At 42.0% G+C, this 17,018-nt stretch overlaps 1 protein-coding gene across 9 annotated transcripts in view; it reads right to left on the reverse strand.

The window, feature by feature from the left end:
• LOC115151117 (receptor-type tyrosine-protein phosphatase T) overlaps positions 1–17,018 on the reverse strand; it is a 587,678-nt gene that overhangs the window by 232,167 nt on the left and 338,493 nt on the right. For all 9 annotated transcript variants that reach the window (XM_029695125.1, XM_029695122.1, XM_029695121.1 and 6 more), the window contains exons 10-12: positions 12,747–12,948; positions 10,296–10,401; positions 3,775–4,048 (exon numbers count right to left, since the gene is read on the reverse strand). In XM_029695125.1, coding sequence (XP_029550985.1) covers positions 3,775–4,048; positions 10,296–10,401; positions 12,747–12,948 — 582 coding nt within the window. The remainder of the gene's footprint in view (positions 1–3,774; positions 4,049–10,295; positions 10,402–12,746; positions 12,949–17,018) is intronic.

Here is a 17,018-nt window from a genome sequence, read left to right on the forward strand (position 1 = left end):
GGTTAATTCGAGGCTGCATGGCCGATGTGAGCCTTTTTACCTGTCAAGGGGAAGGCTGAATTTGGAGGCCATTTTATCAAAGTGCCACCTGCTTTGTTCCATTTCTCTCCCATCTTCCTGTGTCACTGTTCAGGTTCAGCTCTTTGCTTTGTGCCACTTTGAAAGCACCTGAATACTGCTGCGTAAACATATAGTTTCTCTCTGTACCTCACCATGTTCAAAATTCTAGATGTTGGGCAAAAGCACACGGAAAATGTTCTTAATTTGCTCCTGTCTGGTTGGTACTACAGGAAATTGAGAGGGTGTGTTGTGTCTTAATTGTCAAGCCTTAACATCATATCCTGGGGGGAGCAAATCCTGACGCAAATATGACCAGTCAGTCAATATTGCCGCCCTCCTAGCCACTACTGTGTAGGACAAGCAGCCTGTACTCAAGAAAGAAGCCTGGGGGACTTGAGAGGCCAGAGAAGGGGTTGTTTCGAGCGCAATTGGCAGTGCCAGGAGAGTTGGCGACTGTAGTTGGCACCCACCCTGGCTGAGGAATCAGCAGACAGCTCGTCTGTATTGGGAGGAAAAGCCTCCCTCGACCCTCTTTTCTCTCACTATCTCTCCCCCCCTCCCTATTTCTCTTTCCAGACTTAAACTCTCCACCCCTAGGCAATGTATTTTCTTGTCTTTTATGTCGGGGGGCTTGGGTGGCATCGCATAGCTTTGGAAAAGCCTGCTCGGGCTCATTTGATGTGCATGCTTTCTAATTGGCACAATGAAAGAATGGCATCTTAGGGATGCCACCCGTGAAAGGAGACTTGATGAGCAAACTAGGGATCCAAGCTGTGCTGCCATCATGCACAACTCAAATCACATGGGTATTTCATGCTGTAGTAGCGGGTAAGGGAATATGCACAGTACCGTCAGTACGTACACTATGTAGTCTACTGAAAGATGGAGTATAAGTGAGTAGCAGCAGTTTACACTGAGCATTTACATATGTGACAATAGCTAAATGGAAAAACCATTAGATTAAATAATAATGATGGGCTGGCATACTTTAAAGCCACGGAGAAACAGTTAAGCCGAACTTGAATTTACATTTCAGGAGACTAACCTGAATGTAATGGGGGAAAATTTAAGTGAAAGATAAACAGATTAAGGAACGAGAGAGGTGAAATAAATGCCTTATTCTTGATGGCAGATCTAAACTACCAAGCTAAATCCATATTTTATGCAATAACTTTATCAAAAAGATTCTCACTGAGCCTAAAACTAAGATTGAATTGACTGAGATCCAATGAAATCATGAAGTCGATGTGACCACCGCTCAGGCACACTGAACCACATCATGGGAAAACTTGAGCGTTGGGAAGGCGCTGCTTATACCGCCAGCCGGTGCCAACGCCAAACAAAGTTACAGAGGTGGAAAATTATGGAACACCCTGTGGTTTTAAGCAATTTCGAAAAATATATTTTATAGTCTAACCTTTTACGAATAAGAAGAGCTAGAGTGCCATACATTTGCATGCCGTTTACGATTTGGCAAACAAAGAAGAACAGGCAAATGCTATTGGACATCCTGTCACGTCTGCTCCCGCTCTCCCTCCCCCTGGCGCTTGAAGGGGCCAGGCTGCCCTGCATCACGTACTCCTGCCATCTATTACGCACACCTGCGTTCCCTCGTCACGCGCATCAGTGATATTGGACTCACCTAGACTCAATCATCACCTGTTTATTTCCTCCCCTATATTTGTCTGTTCCCTTGCTCTGTTCCCTGCTGCTGCATTGATTGTTTTTCGTCTGTGTTTACTAGTTTGCTGACACTGTCACGTCCTGACCATAGTAAGATGTTATTTTCTATGGTAGATCAGGGCAGGGTGTGACAGGGGGTGTTTTTCTATGTTTTGTATTTCTATGTTCATGTTCTAATTTTGAATTTCTATGTTGGTTTTGTTTGGGATGGTCTCCAATTAGAGGTAGCTGGTCTTCGTTGTCTCTAATTGGAGATCATACTTAAGTAGGGTTTTTTTCCACCTGGGTTTGTGGGAGATTGTTTTTGAGTAGTGTATGTTTCACCTCTGTGTCACGGTTTGTTGTTTTTGTTAGTTCAGTTTATGGTTTATGTATTGCATAGTTTCACAGTGTTAATAAAATGTGGAATGACACATACGCTGCACTTTGGTCCGCTTCTCCTTACGACAACCGTGACGGACACTGTTCCTGTCTCGTTCCTTGTCCGTTCTTTATTAAATGTTTGACTCCCCGTACCTGCTTCATCTATCCAGCGTCATTCCATGTGACAGAATGCAGCAGCCACCACTCTACGAAGCGTCGGGGAGTACTGGTGTTCCGGTTGGTGGTGACATCGGCTCTGGGTCGCCGCTGATGGAACCGGGGGTGCCTAGTCAGCTCGTTGGGCTTCCACGCCCTAGTTGGCTCGAGGTTTCCTTGTCCCGGTTGGCTCGGATGGCGCCCATCCCAGCTGGATCGTCAGTTCTTGTTTGCCCAGCCGGTCCAGGATTTAAATGTATTTTGATTTTTGTTGGTGACGTCGGGGTGGATTCCGCCACAGATGGAACCGAGGGTGCCTAAGCCAGCCCGTCGGGTTTCCATTACCCTGGCTGGTTCGAGAGGTTTCCTCGCCTCAGTTGGCTCGGTGGGTTTCCATTCCACGTCACACTCCACAGGATCTTCGGGCTCCTTCTCTGCAGCGGGACCGACAGGCATCTTACCTCAGCCAGATCGTCGGGCTTCCATCCCTTAGCCGGCTCGCCAGGCTCCCACGGTCCTGTCGGTTCGTTGGGCTTCCACCCCCCAATCGGCTTGCCCAGCGCCCATGTCTCGGCCGGTTCGCCCAGGTGGGACGCCGCGTGGTGCCCCTAGAGGGGAGGGTGCTGTCACGTCTGATCACGCTCCCCCCTTGGCGCTTGAGGGCGCCAGGCTGCCCTGCATCACACACTCCTGCCATCTATTACGCACACCTGACTTCCCTTGTCACACGCATCAGCGATATTGGACTCACCTGAACTCATTCATCACCTGTTTATTTCCTCCCCTATATTTGTCAGTTCCCTTGATCTCCTTCCCTGCTACTGCATTGATTGTTTTTTTGTCTGTGTTTACTAGTTTGACGCTGTTCCTGTCTCGTTCCATATCCGTTCTTTATTAAATGTTTGACTCCCCGTACCTGCTTCGTCTCTCCAGCGTCATTCCATGTGACACATCCCTTTTGCAATTTTACTGTACATTCAATTGGCTGATAGGTATGTATTACTAGATCATAAATCAACTTAGTTGTACTTCAAATCAGAAATAAGAGGAGCATGCACCCCTTAGTAAATTACACCTACAAAAACTGATATGATTCAAGATGGCGGGGGAAAAATGTGGTCAATCATTATTCACTAAAAGGCTGAACAAAGACATTCCATTGAAAATCCCATCTGTATTAGGGTTGTCACAATACCATTATCATGATACTACAATACTAAATGTGTTATGGCAAAGAGGATAACACAAAGCAGACTAAACTCTTTTAAAAACCTGCTTTATGTAAATGTGTATAGCTTGGAAAATGACTCCAAATGACAGTAAGGCTGTTTGTTTCCAAAAGGACTGTTTTCTTCTCAAAATTAAGTCTGCTTCATGTTTTGTTTGCTTGTCATGATACTTCTGAGTATGGTGATACTGGTAGCGTGACAACCGTAATCTATATCTAGACAACATACGACAGCGATGGACATTGAACAGTGATGGATCTTAAAAGGAGGTATGACAGCTCACCCCATTGGCTTTGCTCAGGGCTTGGAAGTAAATGCTGTAGCTCTTGGACGAAGAGAGCGGGGGGTTCCAGTAGCCATTGTAGGTCTTGTTGTCGCCTACGGTGAAGGGCTGAACCACAGTCAGGTAGGTGGGCGGGAGCTCCGCCGCAAAGTAGTGGGGCGAATCCAAGATGGAGGCATTCTTGAAGCTGACGGGGACGGGGAAGCACTCCTGCGCGTCGGCTGCCCGCCGCACCTTCTGCTTGCGTTCCTCTTTCACCACCAGCTGGTAGACACTGGGGAGAAAGTATAGGGCAAAGGCCAAGGATCATCATCAGAGGTCTGACCAGTGCCTTCAGAAAGTATTCACTCCGCTTGACTTTTTCCACATTTTGTTGTGTTACATGGTGGGATTAACATTTATTTAATTGTCATTTTTTGACAACGATCTACACAAAATTCTCTGTAATGTGACAGTGGAAGAAAAATTCTAACATTTGGAAAAATGTAATAAAAAAAACAGGAATATATCTTGATTACATAGGTATTCAACCCCCTTTGTCAATACATGTTAGAATCGCCTTTGGCAGCGATTACAGCTGTGAGACTTTTTGGGGGAAGTCTATAAGAGCTTTGCACACCTGAATTGTACAATATTTGCACATTATTCAGCCATTTTCAAGTCTTGCCGTGGATTTTCAAGACATTTAATTTTACAAAACTGTAACTAGGCCACTCAGGAACATTCAATGTCGTCTTGGTATGCAACTCCAGTGTATATTTGGCCTTGTGTTTCAGGTTATTGTCCTGTTTAAAGGGGAATTTCTCTCCCAGTGTCTGTTGGAAAGCAAACTGAACCAGGTTTTCTGGGATTTTGCCTATGGTTAGCTCTATTCCGTTTCTTTTTATCCTAAGAAAAACGAGTCCTAACCCATGACGAGCATACCAACATGATGCAATCACAACCATGCTTGAAAATATGAAGAGTTGTACTCAGTGATATGTGGGGTTGGATTTGCCCCAAATATAACACTTTGTATTCAGGACACTGAGCGGTTTCCTTCCTCTCCAGCAACTGAGTTAGGAAGGACGCTTGTTGCTTTGTAGTGACTGGGTGTATTGATACACCATTCGAAGTGTAATTAATAACGTCACCATGCTCAAAAGGATATTCAATGTCTGCTTTTAACATTTTCACCCATCTTTGTGAGGCATTGGAAAACCTCCCTGGTTTTTGTTGTTGAATCTGTGTTTGAAATTCACTGCTCGAGTGAGGGACCTTACAGATAATTGTATGTGTGGGGTACAGAGATGAGTCATTAAAACATCTTCTTAAACACTATTATTGCACACAGTGCACCATTCAACTTATCAAGGCTCGCAATAACAAAAGGGTTGAATACTTATTGACTCAAGACATTTCATCTTTTCATTTTTAATTAATTTGTAAAAGTTACAAAAAACACAATTCCAATTTGACCTTGAAGGGTATTGTGTGTGTGACAAAATCTCAATTTAATACATTTTAAATTCAGGCTGTAACACAACAAAATGTGGAAAAAGTCAAGGGTGGTGGATACTTTCTGAAGGCACTGTATGAAGCGTCTCAGAGTAGACTGATCTAGGATCAGTTTGGTCTTTTAGATCACAATGAATAAGATTACATGGACATGGGGTACCTGATTCTGTGTTAGCACTCCTACCCTAAGACGATTGATACATACGGCCCTAAACTCAACCCCGAGTTCCATAAGAAATGGGTTAAATATTGATTTAAAAATTAATGAATAAAAACAATTGAATTTAATAAAGGAACTACCTAATGTCTGAATATATAGATAGTGTTTTACATACAGAATGGGTTTGTAGTCTGTGTCGGGTCAGTTTAAAACTATATACAAAGTTTATCTGAGCAGAAAGAGGAGTCTTATTGCTGCTCTCTCTTAACCTCCAATCAACTATTCATACCACTCCAAATTGACCACATGACTGTTTTGGAACTTTCAATTTGCTTTGCGATTAGTACGTTCATATCTCCAGCGTGAATTACATCACCTGCTGAAGATGGACTTTTAACCAAAAAATCTATCATGTTTGGTGACATTTTGGAAAATAATGGTAACTCCGTGGAAAATCACATGTTATTTACTTTAAATTTAGAATAGAAACTAACATAAATACAGACTTGTCTGGGGGGAGCACTTCTATTGGGCAGTCATTTCTGTGAGGGACCAGTAGAGGGAAATCTACCCCTAATTAGAAGTGAGGAGCCAGTGGGAGCGGTCTTTAAACTGGCCTTTTTTGAAAGGCCCTGTCAATGGAGAGGAAGATAATGAGTGGAGGGTTTGTTTCTGCTCTGGGGTTCATGAATGGATAAGGACTTCTTTTGAGCCCTGGGGCGCTATAGTGGTTGTCCGCAATTACGTCCATCTATGCCAAGAACACACACTTCACAATTATATGCAATTAGGGAAATGTATGTTTCTGTGAAGGACTAGGGCAAATTATCCTAGCCTCTAATTTGGCATCTTTCATATGGGATAATTGCTGATGACCAAAGGAGCGTGTACTTTTCTCTGACAGCAAATATAAATTTCAAACTAATGGCTTTCAGAGACCAAACAAGAGCATTGGAAAAATGGCTTGGTTGCATCCGTATGTGCAGGATGGATGTAACAACAGCCCGGCTGATCTTGCCATGAGCTTTTTTGGTAAACATTTTCATTAAAACAGAGCTTTTATGTTCTAGAGACCATTATACTTTTTAAAGCATTATCTGTACAGTATGTGAAATGTAGGCTATCGTTATTTACAAAGCAATGACTTGTTTTCAACATAAAACAGACTATCTGCACTAACCCTATCTTGCACTGACTCTGCACACTCACAAGACAATACATACACACTCACTCACATACTCTTATTATTATCTATCCTGATGCCTAGTCACTTTACCCTGCCTTCATGTACATATCTTCCTCAAATACCGTATTATTATCTATCCTGATGCCTAGTAACTTTACCCTGCGTTCATGTACATATCTACCTCAAAAAGCTTATTATGATCCATCCTGATGCCTAGTCACTTTACCCAGCCTTCATGTACATATCTACCTCAAATACTTCATACAGTGGGGGAAAAAAGTATTTGATCCCCTGCTGATTTTGTACGTTTGCCCACTGACAAAGAAATGATCAGTCTATAAATTTAATGGTAGGTTTATTTGAACAGTGAGAGACAGAATAACAACAAAAATATCCAGGAAAACGCATGTCAAAAATGTTATAAATTGATTTGCATTTTAATGAGGGAAATAAGTATTTGACCCCCTCTCAATCAGAAAGATTTCTGGCTCCCAGGTGTCTTTTATACAGGTAACGAGCTGAGATTAGAGCACACTCTTAAAGGGAGTGCTCCTAACCGCAGCTTGTTACCTGTAAAAAAGTCACCTGTCCACAGAAGCTATCAATCAGATTCCAAACTCTCCACCATGGCCAAGACCAAAGAGCTCTCCAAGGATGTCAGGGACAAGATTGTAGACCTACACAAGGCTGGAATGGGCTACAAGACCATTGCCAAGCAGCTTGGTGAGAAGGTGACAACAGTTGGTGTGATTGTTCGCAAATGGAAGAAACACAAAATAACTGTCAATATCCCTCGGCCTGGGGCTCCATGCAAGATCTCACCTCATGGAGTTGCAATGATCATGAGAACGGTGAGGAATCAGCCCAGAACTGCATGGGAGGATTTTGTCAATGATCAAGGCAGCTGGGGACATAGTCACCAAGAAAAAAATTGGTAACACACTACGCCATGAAGGACTGCAATCCAGCAGGGCCCACAAGGTCACCCTGCACAAGAAAGCACATGTTCATTGGCAAACTTCAGATGGGCATGTATATCTGAATGATTCAGAGGACAACTGGTGAAAGTGTTGTGGTCAGATGAGACCAAAATGGAGCTCTTTGGCATCAACTCAACGTGTTTGGAGGAGGAGGAATGCTGCCTATGACCCCAAGAACACCATCTCCACTGTCAAACATGGAGGTGTAAACATTATGCTTTGGGGGTGTTTTTCTGCTAGGGGGACAGGACAACTTCACCGCATCATTTGACGGGGCAATGTACCGTCAAATCTTGGGTGAGAACCTCCTTCCCTCAGCCAGGGCATTGAAAATGGGTCGTGGATGGGTATTCCAGCATGACAATGACCGAAAACACACGGCCAAGGCAACAAAGGAGTGGCTCAAGAAGAAGCACATTAAGGTCCTGGAGTGGCCTAGCCAGTCTCCAGACCTTAATCCCATAGAAAATCTGTGGAGGGAGCTGAAGGTTCGAGTTGCCAAACGTCAGTCTCGAAACCTTAATGACTTGGAGAAGATCTGCAAAGAGGAGTGGGACAAAATCCCTCCTGAGATGTGTGCAAACCTGGTGGCCAACTACAAGAAACGTCTGACCTCTGTGATTGCCAACAAGGGTTTTGCCACCAAGGACTAAGTCATGTTTTGCAGAGGGGTCAAATACTTATTTCCCTCATTAAAATGCAAATCATTTTATAACATTTTTGACATGCGTTTTTCTGGATTTTTTTGTTGTTATTCTGTCTCTCACTGTTCAAATAAACCTACCATTAAAATGATAGACTGATCATTTCTTTGTAAGTGGGCAAATGTACAAAATCAGCAGGGGATCAAATACTTTTTTCCCCCACTGTACCTCTCCATATTGATCTGGTACTGGTACTCCCTGTATATAGCTCCACATTGATCTGGTACTCCCAGTATATAGCTCCAAATTGATCTGGTACTCCCAGTATATAGCTCCACATTGATCTGGTACTGGTACTCCCTGTATATAGCTGCACATTGATCTGGTACTGGTACTCCCTGTATATAGCTGCACATTGATCTGGATCTGCTACTCCCTGTATATAGCTGCACATTGATCTGCTACTCCCTGTATATAGCTGCACATTGATCTGCTACTCCCTGTATATAGCTGCACATTGATCTGCTACTCCCTGTATATAGCTGCACATTGATCTGCTACTCCCTGTATATAGCTGCACATTGATCTGCTACTCCCTGTATATAGCTGCACATTGATCTGCTACTCCCTGTATATAGCTGCACATTGATCTGCTACTCCCTGTATATAGCTGCCCATTGATCTGCTATTCCCTGTATATAGCTCCACATTGATCTGGTACTGGTACTCCCTGTATATAGCTGCACATTGATCTGCTATTCCCTGTATATAGCTGCACATTGATCTGCTACTCCCTGTATATAGCTCCATTCTTGTGTATTTTATTCCTCTTCTGTTACTATTTTTCTTTTAAGTATCATTTTTTAACTCTGCATCGTTGTGAAGAGCTCATAAGCAAGCATTTCACGGTTAAGTCAACACCCATTGAATTCGGTGTATGTGACAAATAAAATGTGATTTGATTTGACATGTGGCAATGAACCTTATGCACTTAGGGGCATATTTGAAGTCTTTAAGATAGGATTTAGTAGTTGATGAATCAGAAAATGTAATATAGCATGTATATTATATTATAGAATACTGTAAATACCCACTTTGATTTAATTTCCTATTTAGCAATTTCACAAGTGTATTATTCCCCTCAGATATTTAAATTCTATAATTCTACACAAGGCCTGGAAATATTGTTAGCCCAATAGCAAGTACATAAGCATTTTCTTTCTGACCAAATGTTAGCCCATAAGGGCAATTGAGGTATTCAGTTAACACTGGGAAATAGTTTCCTTCTGAGTTGTTAGGTTGAGCAAAAAATGTCCTATTTCAATGTGCACACACCATCCATATTTTTATGAATGTCAACAAACTGCTTGCGATTGATGTTCCTAAAGCGGTTAAGCTGTTGTTCCAAGCCAACGGCCAGTAGTGTTGAATTGGCATAAGTGAGTATGTCGTGTCTGTTTTGTCAAGGCTGTTTTCAAAACTGGAACTAAATGCGATGAAACTTTTAAAAGAACTGTGTTGCTCTGCCAACTACAATACAAATTGAACTTGATCCCCTTAATGCATTTTGCATACAAATTGCACTTATATGAATGAATGCTTCTACACTCAACACTCACAGGAAGAACAATAATTCCGTTTTTAATTTAGGAGATTCTGTGGACTTCGGTGAACCATTTCAAGGTCGGGATAAATATGAATTGGAAGCTGTGCTTATAACTTGACTTTTTTGAGAAAGAAAAAGGTAACACTTCAGTAAAAACCTGTGCAATTAGGCCTAAGCGTTAACTGCACTGTCATGTGTTGTGTATGAACAAATTAATTTCTTAGTGTGCAGATAAGCAGTTAAAACAATCAATATATACAATTTAATATAAATTCTTTCCACACACCATTATTTTGCGAATCTGACACCTCCATAATGCCATGCTAAAAAATGTGAGAGTTAGGCTTTATGCCAGAGTTTTCACATTTGAAGCAGACTAAAATGAAATTTACACTTCCAAAATAGAGACATGTAACTTTTGACAGGAAGTGATGTCATAGTGTGGTACCTGACGGGAGCTCCTCTGGACTGGGCAGGCTTCAGCAGAACTGTGATGGTGGTGTCCGTCTCGTTCAGAGGGGGCGTGTCTGTTTCGTACTCCTGCATCGATGGGGCTGGTGGGGAAAGATTCAGAGGGGATGAGATCAAGTAAGTGTTCATTAGGGCACGCCACGGAACACTTTTTAAATGTTATGCCACAAAAGACTAATATGATTGAGTCTGTTTTAGTTTTGTTTCTTAATGAACAAAACCCTGTTGAATTCCTACCTGTAAAACACACTTGGTCCCCTCACATCATGGCAATAATGGATTTAGCCCTGTGATTGCTGAAGCTAATCCAGAATGGAGTATGGCATACAGTAACAGTAAATAAACTATGGAATAGGCTTAAGTCAGTATTGTCCATAAAGCCATTGCTAAAGATTGAACTTTTTAAAGATGTATCCTAACACAACCATGTTGGTGTGAAAACCTTGCCCTATACATGTCACGATAGTGCCATCTCTTTAAAATGTCTCGTCTTCATTATCTCCAAAACATTCATTGGACAACCTTGATTAGATAAACCAAGGCTGGAATTAGAAATGCCAATTCGTTCAGGAATCAAAGAGAAAGGTGTTGATGCTCCAGGCCGTCAAGGCTCTAGTCTATTGGATGACTGACAACTGAGACAGGGAATGTTTACTTTCAGAGATAAGACGACAAATCCTTCATGCTTGTGTTACACCATTTCTATCTATGAATGTCAGGAATGACATGGTTCAAATGAATGGTGCACAATGATGAACAATGTTTGATTGCTACATTCTGTGTACTGTATGTGGGTTACGTTGTCATTCCAGTGATATTTTGACTGTCAGCAACAGCATTAAATTGGTGCCAATAACGTGCCAATCACGTGATTTTCTTCATCCCCAACTTTGTTTGATCTCAGCGTATAAATATATTATTCTACTCTAGCTTCATTTCTACAGTGAGACTCACGCTACTTCATTAATCATTCCCAGCATGTAATCCCTATATAGACATTTGAAAGGTCACTGTTTTACTGAGGTGTGTCCATTTAAAAAAAAATATATAATCAATTTTAAGAATGAACAATAATATACTGGCCTTACAAGTCTTAGTCAGGTGTTTGAGCCTTGTTCTAAAAGGTATTTTTAGAAAACTTAGTATTTTACAATGTCACAGTGTTTGTTTTTTACTTTCATATAACATACAAAAGGAAAAAGGAGAAAAAAACTGCTATGGTACAATGGTGCATGTAATTTCTGTCATAGTTGTCATTTGTGCTCCCTCTCCGGCCTCTAGGTAACCAGGCTGTTCGTTTATGGCGCACACCTGTCACCAGCATTACGCACATTTGTGCATAATGACACTCACCTGGACTCCATCACCTCCTTGATTACCTGCTATTTATATGTCACTCCCTTTTGTTTCTTCCCGAGCTGTCATTGTTCCTGTTCCAGTGTCATGTCTGTGCGTTGTTCGTGTTTCTTGTTTTGTATTTAGTTGCGTTTATTTATTAAAAACACTCACTCCCTGAACTTACTTCCCGACTCTCAGCGTACATCGTTACAGAATGACGACTCGGCAAAGGGAAGCATCAGGGAGTTTTTTTGTTTTTGTGTTGGGGGTGATGTCGGGTCCGGGTGTTGGAGCGGAGCTACCTGGGAGGCCTCAGCGGGTTGGATAGGCTCCCATGCCTAAGCTGGATGAACAGTTTCCCGTGCCTCAGCCGATGCAACCGGGGAGGTCTCAGCCGGCTCATCAGGCTCTTACTCCTCAGCCGGTTTGTCAGGTTTCTGCCCCTCAGCGGAGGCGACCGGTCCGCTGCGGATCCCCGGAATCGTCCCTGTGGTTGGCGTCCTGCGGCTGGAGCCGAACACGCCGGGAAGGGGGTACTGTCATGCATGCCCTCTCTCCGGCACTCTAGGTCGTCATGCTCCCACGACTTAGCCGGATCGACAGGTTCCCATGCCTTAGCAGAGGTGACCGGTCCACTCCTGATCCCTGGGATCGTCATCTTGGTCGGCGTCCTGCAGCTGGAGCCGCACATCGGTGAGAAGGTACTGTCACGTGTGCTCCCTCCGGCCTCTAGGTCACCAGGTTGTTCGTTTATGGCGTACACCCGTCGCCAACGTTATGCACATTTGCGCATAATGACAATCAACTGGACTCCATCACCTCCTTGATTACCTGCCCTTTATGTCACTCCCTTTTGTTTCCTCCTGAGTCATCATTGTTCCTGTTTTTGCTCCAGTGTCATGTCTGTGTGTTTGTGTTTCTTGTTTAGTATTTAGTTGCGTTTATTTATTAAAACACTCACTCCCTGAACTTGCTTCCCGACTCTCAGCGTACATCGTTACAGTAGTGCTTGCTGTTGTATGTATGTGAACTTCTGATACCAACGTAACACCACTATTAAGACTATCTGCTCTGAACAAGTCTCACTCACCTGCTATCTTGGTGGCGATGCGGGTGGTAACAGGGGGTCCAAAACCTTTGTTGGTACTGGCTTTGAGGGTGAAGAAGTAGGTGGTGCCCGGGTAGAGCCCCACAAACAGGTGGTGGGTCTCGTTGCGTAGCTTGAACACCCTGCCGCGCTGGGTGGTCAGGTCTGCACTGGGGTCCAAGGAGCTCAGAGCCTTATAGGTGATCTGTAAGAGCAGAGAGAAAAAAGTAACACTATGGGTGGGTTGCAGCAACATGGATTAACTCTTAAACTGGGTTAAATCAAGGGTTTATATTAATACTGTTGCACCAAATGTTAAACATAGTTTTAAATTAATCCTAGTTAAATTAAAATCAGTGGCGGAAAAAGTAATCCATTTTCATACTTGAGTAAAAGTAAAGATACCTTAATAGAAAATGACTCAAGTAAAAGTGAGTCACCCAGTAAAATACTACTTAAGTAGAAGTGTAACGGTTGTCGTATGTAGTGGACCAAGGCGCAGCGGGTTGAGTGCTCATAGTGACTTTTATTGAACACAAAATAAACAAAACACGAAAACGATCGAACGAACATGATTGCTGGCTAAACACACAACTATGCAAACAACTTCCCACAAAGGGACAGGTGAAACAGGGCTACCTAAGTATGACGCTCAATCAGCAACAACGATGTACAGCTGTTCCTGATTGAGAGCCATACCAGGCCAACACAAAGAAATACACAACATAGAAAACCATAGAAATACAAAACAAGAACATTACCCCAAACCCCGAAACACATAAATCAAACACCCGTCTTACATAAATACATATACCATTAAACCCCGAACCACATAAAACAAATACCCCCTGCCACGTCCTGACCAAACTACAATAAACAATAACCAATTATACTGGTCAGGACGTGACAAGAAGTCTAAAAGTATTTGGTTTTAAATATACTTAAGTATCAAAAGTAAACGTAAAAGTACAAATCATTTAAAATAATTAAGCAAACCAGATGGCACAATTATTATTTTTTTACAGATAGCCAGGGTCACACTCCAACACTCAGACACAATTTAAAAACAAAGCATGTGTTTAGTGAGTCCTCCAGATCAGAGGCAGTAGGGATGACCAGGAATGTTCTCTTTAAGTGTGTGAATTAGACAATTTTCTGTCCTGCTAAGCATTCAAAATGTAACGAGCACTTTTGGGTGTCAGGGAAAATGTATGGAGTAAAAAGCACATCATTTTCTTCAGGAATGTACTGTAGTGAAGTAAAAGTAGTCAAAAATATAAATAGTAAAGTACAGATACCCCAAAGAAACACTACATTTAGATTAGAGGATGGATTTAATCAGAGGTGTAAAGTACTTAAGAAAAATAATTAGATTAAAGTTTAGTTTTCACTTTAAACCTCAATAAATTAAGCCTGTTGCTCTTTTTTTAATATATATATATAAACTTAGATTGGAGGTTTATTCTGAACTGCCATTTGAGGTGGTTTAGCTGATAGATGGCAGCATATCTACTGCGGAGAGACCAAAACTACAGTACCTCACAGAATAATTAGAGACAGGATGAATCCTAAGTTTTATGATAATGATGAGTTTTCAAGGAGATACCACTTCTCCAAAGACTCTGTAATGCAACTGGGAAGAATGGTTGCACAAACCATTAAGCTTTGGCGTGATAGGAATGTGGCTGTACCCCCACTACCTCAGCTCCTGGTGGCCCTACAGTTCTACGCAACTGGATGTTTCCAGATGGTGGATGGGGATCTTTTTGGACTCCACAAGTCAAACGTCTGCAGGATTGTAGTCAGAGTGTCCAGTGCTATTGCCGGTCTGAAAAATCAGTACATAAGGTTGAATCCTACAGAGGAAACAGCAGCTGGATTTTACAGGAGAACTAGATTCTTAGGTGTACTAGGGGCAATAGACTGCCCACCTCTCCTCTGCCACATCCTTTTTGTCTTTCTCTTTGAAAATTTTCCAGCACTCCTTTATCCGATTTCGGTCCCTCTTCTCTTAAATCCGTGTCAATCCATTAAATCTGTTGCATAATACGGCCATCGGGTCTTCCTTGTTTTTGACAGTCGTGTTGAGTCTTTTTATCCTCTATCTTAGTAAATTCCTCCATCAACTCCGACAAGAGTTTTTTTTCATAAGCAGAAAAATTTGAACTTCTTCGACATGCAATGATCAGGTGGCTAGCGAACAAATAATAAAAGGGCTAAATAACGTTAAGTAATGACAATAATACATAATATTTTATGCTAACTAGCTTGGTTTATAAACTAGCTAGCTACAGTAGCTAAGCTAGCTTGATAACAAGCTCTTTACTTGTTATCAATGTAAAAAACCCAATTTCAAATTTTGCTACATAAGACCGATTTGAGCCAGTCAGTCACATATGTGGACCTGCAAGTTTCTTTTTCCAGTGCTTTCTGATACACCGTCATTCAGGATGACCAACATTGCAAACAGTAATCGTTACCTTATTTGGTTTAATAGTTCCTAGTGACAAGCTGTCCTACTGTAAATAGAAAGGAAGAGCAGAAATGCAGGATAGAAAGGTAAACATATTGATGTGTTGGTTGTAAACACGGTGGTTGCCTAATTGGTACCAATCCCCAAAATAGTATGTGATTTAAGGAATTATTTCTATCAACAGCACACAATATTGTCATTTTTGGGCATATGCATTGTTTTCCAATAGTGAAGGAGAATATAATGGCAATGTCAGTTCTATTGGTCCTACCAGTGAGTTTCTGTCTCCACAGTGCTGTGTGCCACGGCAATGAAATACTGGTAATACATTACAACAGAAATATTGACGGCGTCAAAACAATCAAGCAGCACTTCCATAACCACAAACATCCAAACACATGGCCTGTATTTTATTTTTTTTACCGGTGGAGATTGATGTTTGTGTAAATTTTGTCTACAGGGTTACGGGCAATAAAAACATTTTAGACTGATGTTTCACAGATCACAACTCCATTATAAAATTCAAATCAAACCAATTGACAGCTCAGTGCCTGCTGGCAGCTAGGACAGTCGTTGCTTGAAAAGCTTTCATGGTAAGTGCTGGATCCGGCGTTGTCCCGAGACCGTATTGCACTGACCACAGGCAAATAAGCAGTTGGGGCAAAACAAACCCAGAAAGAAAAAAACAAAAGATAAGGAGAGTGTGTGTGTGGGGGGTCATCCAGAGTTGGGTCCTATATAAGCCTTTTTGAAACCTGTCATTGTGGACCTCCAGACAAAGCTGGGCCAAAATGATGTAATATGAATATGGGTCTGGAGCCGTATAGACTTTGGGTGTGTGATTGGTGGTCCTTGGCTGTGTGAGACAGTGGGCTAGGGTGAGTCAGACTTCAGCAGCTGTCAGACATCATGGGGGTGTTTTAAAGGCTGCTGGCTAATCTAGACTGATTAGCTTAAGTCCTCATCAAGCCACTAATGGCTTGCAGGTTTTCCAAGCTCGATAAAGAGTCGTAAAGGAACTGAAACTGAAACAAATGGAGCCTTGCTGTAGACATGGTTTCCTAATTCCTTTCCTAGCTATAATTTATGCAATAAAGTTTAGGTTAACTGGTTCACAACACTTTAAAATTGTGTTCACCAATTGTTTAAGCATTTATCTTCGCAAGGCATCCGTTTGAGTTGACAACCATCCACTATTGAATGCATGGCAGCAATACATCTTTCCTTGTTGTTGTGCTTCAATAGACTGTCCCATTGCCATCGAGGTTCTATCTGCTGTCACCAGTCCTTACATTGGATACAAACGTCAGTGGAAACGTCAGTGGAAATATTTGTGATATATTTATAGTTGAATTTAAGTTCTGTAGTCAGCAACACAACACATTGACTCAGGAAGTCCTACTGCCATCAACACCCTTCCATTTTATACCCGCCAGTGCTGCAGTGAGATTGCGTTGCTCATAATAAATACCTGAAATCAATATTTATTCATGGAGACTCTTACTCATACTTGTAAAATATTATCCCCAAATATTTTTTTCTTTAGTTTGTGTGTGAATGCGTATTCCTCTGGCTCTCCTTCTCCTTGGTTGATATACTCAGCAGGGAGGCGTAATAAAGCAGAGGTAGTTTACTGCCCTATGAAACAGCAGACACCCACCAAGGCACTGCACTGTGGATAATAGAGAGACTACGTCTGTGGAATAACTTGTCGCCGATACGAGAGATGGATGCCAATAAATAAGGACGCTGTACCCAACAGCAGCACACATAAATAAAAGCAAAAGACACAGGGCAATGTG

The sequence above is a fragment of the Salmo trutta genome, chromosome 16 (assembly GCF_901001165.1).
Source record: "Salmo trutta chromosome 16, fSalTru1.1, whole genome shotgun sequence".
NCBI lineage: Eukaryota > Metazoa > Chordata > Actinopteri > Salmoniformes > Salmonidae > Salmo > Salmo trutta.